Here is a 10127-nt window from a genome sequence, read left to right as displayed (position 1 = left end):
ATCTATAAGGTACAGTGGCATAAGGCAGATAAGTACTACCTAAAGCAACCAACTGTTAAGACCAAAAGGGTAGCATTTGCTCAAGGACAAAGTTCAGAAGGCAGGAAAGATTAGGAAAGAAGGATGAATAGAAATGTGAAACAGAGTACAAGTGGAATTCATTATACTGCAGTATGACATGATATGAAAGAAAATGTGTATAAATTGTGGAATAGAGAACTGATTGGATCTGTAAACTTTCACCTAATTTACACATTAGGATCATGAAATACCACAGAATCAGACATTTATTGCTATTTCCTATAAGGTCACCATAAGTCAGAGATGGCTTGACAGCAACTCACTACCATTGTTGTTGTGTCTGAGCCAGTCTTCAGCCATGACAAATTTGTATGTACACTAATTTATTCCCGAGGCAGCCCGTACGCAGGGAGGCCAGGTGCTGTACCTGAGATGAAAACTAGCCCTGAGCGTTTCTTAGAGCGTTGCTGCATGTCTCACAGCTCAGTGTCTGAGACCTTAACCATGGCCTGCGTGGACTCAGGCTTGTAATCCATTTTACTCCTCCTGTTGCTCTCTGTCCCATGTTTACAGCCGCTCTATCACGCAGACCACCCTCCAAGAAAGCACATGGTGCAACTTAGGGCCTCCCTATTTGCAGCCCACCTTATCTCTTCCTGCTTGGCTTCTTCACCCCACGCTTATGGAGTTTGAGATTTAACAAATGGATGTTGGACTTATGCTTCTATCAGTAATTGATGTTGACTTCCAGCAAGTTATTTTAACTTTTGATAATATGGAATGTTATAGCACATGCAGACCATGTGAGCAGTGAACATTTTCACTCTAAGCCCCCATCCATCCTAACAGACGGTGCAGACAATATTATTGTCTTTGAATTTATAAGGGGCAGGAACAGTGAGTCATGAATTTGAATTGAATTGGATTATTGACACCTCCTCTTGCCTGATCCTGTCTTGTGTGCTCCTGGTTATGTATATGATTGTAGATGTTCTGGGGACCAAGATTAATGTGATTCTTCTTTGTATTATGAACTGCCTGACAACCAGCTTTCCAAGAACTAGGTGGTCTTGTAACTATGCCAATGAACTGATGACTAAATGCGGTGTGTGTTTGTGTGTGCGCGCGCACGCGCACGTGTGTGTGCTGCCCATTTTCATAGTTATCTAGTTGTGTAACAAGGCAGAATGTGATGTGGAAAGAAACAAACTAATACATTGTTTTCTTTTTTTTACGTGCAAAAAGGTATTTTTGATGCTTATGCAAGATTCCCAAAAGAAATCTCATCTTGCCTCTGGGGGCGCTGTGGAGCCACAGCCTCCGAGATCTCTGGCGCAACTGCCTGGCTATGGTAAGTAGAGTGTGTGGGCATTTCTGTTCCACGTACAATGAATATCAAGATTTCTCATTCAAAAACTCTATTTTCAATATTGAATAGCACGAGGCTAAAAACAAGGAGGGGGCGTGTGAATTCATAGAAAGGTTGCAACTCAGACACAGAAGGCTTTATGCTTTACTGTGGTTTGAATGGAACAAATGTGTGTTTGTGGGATAGCATTATTCTTCAGAATGTAATTTCTTTTTTATAAGAACTTTCTTAAGATATAAAATTAGGGTAAAGAAGACATTTCCTGTTTTTTTTTTCTTTAGACTTCCATCAAAACAAACCAATCTAGTATATATTCATTTCGTACCTGTTAGGCGCAGGCCCTTTTCTGGGGACAGGTTTGCCCCGTGGCACGGCTAACTGAGGACATCGCATTCACAGCGCTTCGGTCCATTCGGACTGGATGTGGTCCTGGGTTTTGTGTGTAGACGTCCATGAAAAAGCACCAGCAGCTGGACAGAATTCAGAGTTCGTTTCTACATGCATGATTGCAGCTTCAGTTCCCTCTCATTCCCTGCATATTTATGAGCAATAACTCACCAGGGAGCACTGGGTCCGCTCTGGGGTGCGGGATGTAATACATTTCAGTGCCTTCCTGCAGCAGCACAAGTTCATCAAGGACACAGCTCCAGAATAAGAAAGCAGTCTGGACATGAGCTGGGTCACCCGAGGCTGACTAGAAACTGGGTGTGAAGTGTCTAATTAGTTACATGTTCCCAGGCATATTCTCCCCTTGGGTTCTAAATATGTATTTTTAAGCACTTTTTTCCCATTTAGAGGTTGGTCAGCCTCATTTTCCTACCAACAGAAATACACTTGGGTTCTCCGAGATATACATGCACCCCTCCCACTATTTTGACTTCAATTTCTCATCAGGTTTGCTTAGCACTCTGGTAGAATTGTCTGTTGATTTGGGGTGGCCATAGTACAAGTTTGTATGGCAGCAGCTCAATGTTTTTTGCTCTCTTTTCCAAACTTAAAAGTTGGCCATCGCTGAAGGGAAGTCTCCTCTACTAAAGTGATTTTTAAGAGATACGTGAAAAGGGGGTGCTGTCTGCGTCCTGGGCACAGTCAGGCTTCGTATGGGATGTTTGGCAGCCTGTAGGACGGTGCAGCGGAAGCCTGCCTCCATCCTGGTGTTCAGCCTTATGGTAATGGACTCATACCCTAGGCGTCCTGTCGTTCCTTTTGTGATTGGCTCACTTCACTTCGCATACTGATTTCCAGATCCCTCCATGTCATGAGGTCTTTCAGGTCTTCTGCACTGTGTTTTAAAGGGATGCATCGTATTCCATTGTGTAAATATATCGAAGTGTTTTATCCATTCTTCTACTGATGGGAATTTGGACTGTTTCCAGCTTCTTGAGATTGTGAACTGTGCTGTGATGAACATGGGAGATTATACATCTGCTTGTGTTCTGTCTTTTCATTTCTTTGGGATATATGCCCAGCAATAGCATTACTGGGTCATGTGATATTTCTATTGACAGTTGTTCTAGATGTCATCCTATTATTCTGTATAATGCTTATGCATATTTACAAGCCCCCTGGCAGTGTATCAGAGTTTCAATCTATTCTCCCTCTCTCCAGCATTTGTTATTCTCTGTTTTTTAAACATTAGACTATGGTTGTGTGTGTAAGATGATATCTCATCATTGTTTTAATTTGCATTGCCCCATGCACAATAATGAACTCAAGGTGGATCAGAGACCTACAGGTAAACCCCAAGCTATCAGCATCGTCAACGAGAACATTGGGCCAAACTTAAGGGCTCTATTGCAGGACATACACAGACTACCAGATCAGACACACAGTGGAAGAAAAAATAGATAATTGGGACTTATTAAAAATAAGTCACTGACTGCATCTACTGTGAGAATGAACACCATTCTTAGCAATAAAACTGTGGACATTCCAGAAAATGTCGACATTTCCCTGAAGGGGCACAGAGTTATTGTGAAAGGCCCCAGAGGATCCCAAGGAGGGACTTCAGTTACATCCATGTAGAATCCAGTCTCCTTAGAAAGAAAAAGAAGACTCTTCATGGGGAAATAGCAAGGAACTAGTTACAGTCTGCACTATCTGTGGTCATTCATGCACAGAACATGATCAAGGGTGTTAGACTGGGCTTCCGAAACAAGATGAGATTTATGTATGCTCACTTCCCCAATGTGGTTATTCGGAAGAATGGGTCTCCTGTTGAAATTCGTAACTTCTTGCAGGAAAAATACACGTGGAGGTTTACACGGGGACAGGTGTTGCTTGTTTCATTTCTCAAACCCATAAAGATGAGTTAATTCTTGAAGGAAACAACATTGAGCTTGTATCAAATTCAGCTGTTTTAATTCAACAAGCTACTACAGTTAAAAATAAGGACATCCAAAAATTTGTGGATGGTATCTATGTTTCTGAAAAACGAACAGTTCAGCAGGCTGATGAAACCCAGCAGGAGACTTGCAATCTGTCCTGTAGGGTCACTGTGAACTGGGATTTATCCTATGGTGGTGTTTTCTTTCCTTCAGACCTGGAGAGACCTATCATTGCACCTGAGATCAACTCCTCTTGAATTTTTAAGATCCCAGTGTTATAGCAACACTTTTTGACAATGGTTTACCATTGTAATTTTTATTTTTCTAGAGGTTAAATATGTTTATCATATCATCTTTTAGTTCTTATAGTTTTGAGATTTAGTTCAAAAATCATTTGTCCATGTAAAGAATATTACTTAACTCACAATGATAGCCCAATTTCAACAAACAAACAAAAACAGAAAACAACACAAATGCTGGAGAAGGTGTAGAGCGATTGGAACTTTTTTTTTCTTTTTAAAATCATTTTACTGGGGGCTCCTACAACTCTTATCACAATCCATCCATCCATCCATTGCATCAAGCACATTTGTTTATTTGTTTCCATCATTATTCTTAAAACATTTTCTTTCTACTCGAGCCCTTGGCATTAGCTCCTCATTTTTTCTCTCCCTTCCCACCACTCCTCTCTCACGAACCCTTGATAATTTATAAATTATTATTATTTTGTCATGTTTTATACTGTCCGACGTCTCCATTCACCCATGAGATTGGAACGCTTATACACGGCTTGTACAACCACTTTGGAAATCAATATGGTGCTGAAGCAACTGGGACTAGAAATATCCTAAGACCCAGCCACTCATCTGCTGGATCTATAGCCCAAAGAAGTAAGAGACACAGCACAAACAGACATATGCTCTCCCATGTTCATTGTAGAAGAGTTTACCATAGTGTGTTAGACAGGGTTCTCTAGAGAAACAAAATCAGAATGCTATAATTATATATATTTATACAGATAGATAGATGTATAATATAAGAAATAAAGAGTTAATTAAATTATAAAGCAGTACAAATGGCTCAGTGCAACTCACTCCCATGTGACAGCTGTGAGACACTGGCAGTCCTTCAAGTCTTGAGGGCCTCCAGGTAGTCTCCTGTCTATCTGGGCACAGGCAGCAAACAGCAAGGCAGGTCACCAGTCAGCCAGATGACAGGGTCCGACAGTCCCCAGCTCAAGAGATGTAAATTCCAATGGTGTGGCGAAGCAGGTCTTGAAGGAGCCTCAAATTACAGCAACACAGTCCACAGGTTAGGTGTCCCACAGGTAGTGTAGCTTGCAAATTGAGGCACAGAACAAGCAAGGCAGCTGCACACTGATCCGATGATCAAAGAGCAAGAGACAAGAAAGGCGAGGCTCGCCGAGCCATTTATCTCTCTCTGCCCTTCAATTATTCCCACATGTGTTTATTGGCCAAGTTGGCACAATAAACTACCTTAAATAGTAAGAAGCTGGAAACAGCCTGACTGCTCACCAGCAGAAAAATGGAAAAAGAAACTAATATGTACACAAAACGGAATATTATGCATCTGTAAAACAAGTAATGAATCCAAGAAATACCTTGTGACATAGATGGACTTGAAAACCATTATGCCCATTGAAATTAGCCATTCACAAAAGGGCAAGTATTGTGTGAGACCACTACTATAAGGATAAACACCAACACAAAGCCAGGCACTTAATTTCTGCAATCAAGAATCCATTTATTTTAGTCTAAAAGGATGTATACAGGTACACTTTCCTTTTCTCAACATTATTTTAAAGTCTAAGCCATTTACTAAATTAAATGATATTAGCAATAGAATCACCATATCCTCATGGGGATTATTTATAATATTCCCAATAAAATGATAATGATGTCTCTAAAGTGGACCAGGGTGATATATAAAACAAAGATATATGAATGGATTTTGTACTTATACTTATCATAGCCATAAAGTAGAAACAATTAATTCCTCTGATGTGGCCCTACTTGATAGTTGTTCTCATGAAGAGATCATGAAGATATGGGTGCTATAGCAAAGTGTGATGAAGAAATCATATGGTGCCCAACTATCAGGAAAAATAATGTCTGGGATCGTAAAGGCTTCTCTTAACACAAGCAGCCATCTAAGTGAGCTTCTGGCTAAGTCTACACAGAAGAAGGACACCAGCCTGTGTGATCTGAGGTTTGTAAATATTATAATCCAAATATAGATAAGATAAATTAGCAGAATGCTATGGATGACAGTGGAAGCCCCATATCCATTTCAGGGTCCCCATGTAAGTTAATACTCCAGTGGACCATTGACCAGGTCTTTGAATAGTCTTGCTATCAGACAGAGAGCATTGGGAAATAGAAGAAGGAAGATGTAATTAGGTAAAAATTTAATACCTTATCATTTGTTCTCTTTTTCACCCATTTTATATTTGTTCCAGGTTTTCAATATTTTGTGCTTTCTTTTTTAATGTTTTGTTATTTTTGTTGATTTTCTTTTGTATGTTTCTCTTTATATGAAATCCACAATGGGTAAATCTATAGATATAGTAATTGGATGAATAGTTTCTTATCTCTATGTTAGAGGAGGCCAGGGGAAAATGGGGAGCTAAAATTAATGAGCACAAGAAAGAAAATATGTTCTAAAATTGATTGTGGTGATTACATGTCTCTTTTTAATATGTTTAAATCATTGACATATGATATGTGAGTTATATGTCCATAAAATTTAAAATAATAATTAAGTTCATTATTCAACAACTTGTAGTTTATTCACAAAGTGTTATACCTATCACCACAAATAATTTTAAAATATTTAATTATGTCTTCCCACTCCAAAAACCATAGACATCACTTCTTCTCCCCAGTTGTTCAATTCCTCCAGCTCTCGACATCCATTATCTACTTTCTGTCTATATCTATTTGGATATTTCATATATATGTGAAATTATAACATTTTTGCCTGTTTGTCGCTTACTAGTTATTTGGCACAATGTTTTCAAGTTCACTTGTTTTGTGTTACCTGGATGTGACTTGAGGTTTAAAGTCTCTCCTCTCTTTGGGTCTCATCTTGCTTGCAAGAAGGAATTCAGATTGAAGGACTGTATTCATATCAGAGTCAGAAAAATGGTTTGAATGGAACAAAGTGAGGCTATTAAGGAGGTATTTTGGTGGGACACACAAAAGACCCCCAGAAAATCCAAGAGCTCACAGAATGTAGAGCTAGGTTTTGTCCTGCTAATGGTGGATGTTCTACCATTGGTTGGCTTTGCAACAGATCTCCTGCTATTGGCTAACTTTTTTGTAGCATATTTCCCTGTTCTGGGTCCCCACGAGTTCATGCTGTGTCCTTGTTGCCAGGCCCGGCAAACCAATACTCAATTCAGCAGTTGTCTGGGTTATGTGAGCACCCTTTCTTTCCTTCACTGCACCCTTGCACTACACAGTCTCTTTCAGTCTGTGTTTTTGGGAGCCTGAAAGGAAGTGTGCCTCCATCTCTCTTTGTGTCAAGACTCCTCCCATTGTCATCCCTCTAATCAAGAAGTTTTCAATCTTACAAATCAATAAAAACTAAAAAGATACAGTAATAATGAAACAAATACTGAATGGGTGATTTAATAAGCTATTTCATTAGAACAGACTTATTTTCATTTTTATCAGTTTTATTGACACATAATTTATGTACTGTACAATTCAATGGTTTGGATGTATTCAATATATTTGTACATCACCACAGTCACTTTTAGAGCATTTTCTTCATTCTTGTACTTATTATCATTAAATCACCATTATCCCTCCAACCTGCACTGCACTCCAACCCTGAGGAATTATTCATCTAGTTATGGTTTCTATGGATTTAAATATTCTGGATTTCATATAAAGAAAATCATACCAATAAAACCCTAACAAGAATAAAATTATACAGAAAAACCTCAGTCCTCCAAGAGAAAGCATAAAGTAATATAAACTAGGACCAATTATAATGGGTCAAAATGGAAAACAAATTCTAAAGTGTTAAATTTAAACCTAATTACATCTGTAGTAATCCACTTTCCAATGCACTCCATCTGAGGGCCTGATTGTTCACCTGCCTGTTCGGTGATTCAGGTGCTTTGGTAGCATAGTGGCTATGCATTGGGCTGTAACCTCAAGGCTAAGAGTTAAAAACCACCAGGTGCTCTGAGGGAGAAAGGACTTTCTACTCCCTTAAAAAATGTTTTAGGGTTATGAAAGGGGAAGTTGGGGGAAATGGGGAACTAATGAGTATAAGGAACAAGAAAATGTTCAAAAATTGATTGTGTTGATGATTACACAACTCTTTTTAATATGTTTAAATGATTGAATTATATGATATGTCAATAAAACTGTTAAAATTAAAAAAAAAAACAATCTCAGAAACTCACGGGGTCAGTGTTACTTTGCCCTTATAGGTCACTATGACTCAACCTTGACTCAATAGCAATGAGTTTGGTTTTGGTTTGGTTAGTCACTGGTACAAGAGTTAACGGATGATCAATCAGTGTGGAAACTCCTCAAATGGTTCCCGGATCCCCACTGTCATCCATAGCCCCCTACAAACCAGGTGCTCAGAACTCAAGCTCCAGTAGAATTCCCACCTCTGATCTTAGATTTTATTGTTTACACTTCTTGGATCACATGGGCTGGTGTGCTCATTCCAAATGAACTTAGTTGACACCTCACTTAGATGGCTGTTTGTTTTAAGATAAGCTTTAAGGATCTCAGACCTTATTCTTTCTGATAGCTGGGCATCATCTGATATATCTTTAACACTTTGCTCTAGTGCCCAAATCTCCAATAATAACTTTATAAGGGCAAATATAAAGCAGGGCCACATTTAAAAAAATATTCTTTTAGACTTATGATTAAGTAAGATTTTGGAGACAAATCTATTATATATATATATATGAAATAATTTAGTAACCTTCATGAGCTATTTTGTAACTCTAATACTAGTATCATTAATCTAGCCAAGGTTATAGAATTTAAAGTACTATTGGGAAAAAGAAAACATACATATACATAGGAAAACTTTTAAGGTGAAAATGCATTGGATGTTCATTTATACAGGTTAAAAACAAGTAAGTAAACTTTGTGAAAGAAAGCAATGAGGGTTAGACACAAGACAACATTTCAATCATGCTCATTCTCTAAGGCAAAACTGTGTCTTCAGGACTAATACATGGCAGAAAAAGTATGGAAATAGCAAGTATATGATAGTCCTAAATTGCCAGTTATTGTATAATTTCAAAAGGAAGAGATTTAACTAGGATGTTTCAGATTTACATCCAAAGGAATATTTCAAAAACTTTTAATCTACAGCAGAGCAAACACTTGCTCTTATGTGTCCTTCTGATTATAGACAACCTAGTGAGTATTAAGTGGTGCCTCATTATAGTTTTCATTTGCATAAACACTAATAATATTTAACAACTTTTTATATGTTTAATGGCCCTTGGTGTATCAGTTTTTTCTCTTTTGAGAAATACTTATTCAAATGTTTTGCCAATTTTAAATGAAATATTTTAAAACTGTATTTTACTTTTATTATTAAGTTGTAGTCTATATTGATTGATTTTCTAATTTTAAACATCTCTACATTCCTAGAATAAATTGGTTATTGTTTATGAATCATTGAATATGCCTTTAGATATTTGCTAGTATTTTGTTTAATATATTTGCATCTATATTCATCAGAGATATTGGCTTGTAGTTTTCTTCTCTAATAGTGTCTTTATCTGGTTTTTATATCAGGACTATATTTGCTTCACAGAGTAAAATAGGGAGAGTTCCCTTCTCTAGCTTTTTAAAAGTTTGAATGGTCTTGGTGTCAAATTTTCTTTAAATGTTCGGTAGCATTCCCTAGCCAAGCCTTCTGGTCCTGTATTTTTGTAGTTGGAGGTTCTTTTTTGATCACTGTTTTGATCTCTACTTCACTTGGGTCTGCTGAGACTTTGTTTCTCTTTTGTCATTTTGGGTAGGTTGTGTGCTTTTAGGAATTTTCCCATTTTTTTGTAGGTTATCCAGTTTGTCGTCATACAGTTGTTTGTGAAATTCTGTCATACTAGATTAGTTGTAATGTTTTCTTTTTGCTTTCTTATTTTGATGATTGGAGTTTTCACTTTCTTTGTCAGTCTAGCAAAGGTTTGTCAAAAACTCGCCTGATTTTATTGATTTTATCCATACATATTATGTTTTTTTTTCCCTTCAATTTTACTCATTTTGTCTTTTGCTTTCTTCTGTTAGATCTTCAGGCTTAGCTAATTTTTCTGTTTCTAGTTCTTAGAGTCATTGAATTAGGTTGTGTGATAGTCTGGGTACTTTAAAGAAATGAATCCATAGAAACTCATATGT

At 37.7% G+C, this 10127-nt stretch overlaps 1 protein-coding gene across 1 annotated transcript in view; it reads left to right on the top strand.

Moving 5' to 3' along the window:
- The window catches only part of ABCA13 (ATP binding cassette subfamily A member 13), a 457705-nt gene that overhangs the window by 257467 nt on the left and 190111 nt on the right, over positions 1-10127 (top strand). The window contains exon 35 of the mRNA XM_045286290.1: positions 1267-1372. Within this exon, the coding sequence (XP_045142225.1) occupies positions 1267-1372 (106 nt within the window). The remainder of the gene's footprint in view (positions 1-1266; positions 1373-10127) is intronic.

The sequence above is a fragment of the Echinops telfairi genome, unplaced genomic scaffold (genome assembly GCF_000313985.2).
Source record: "Echinops telfairi isolate 266 unplaced genomic scaffold, ASM31398v2 ScPeMD7_7;HRSCAF=31, whole genome shotgun sequence".
Taxonomy (NCBI): Eukaryota; Metazoa; Chordata; class Mammalia; order Afrosoricida; family Tenrecidae; genus Echinops; species Echinops telfairi.
Note: the sequence above shows the minus strand (reverse complement) of the source record. Positions and strands in the feature narration are given on the sequence as shown.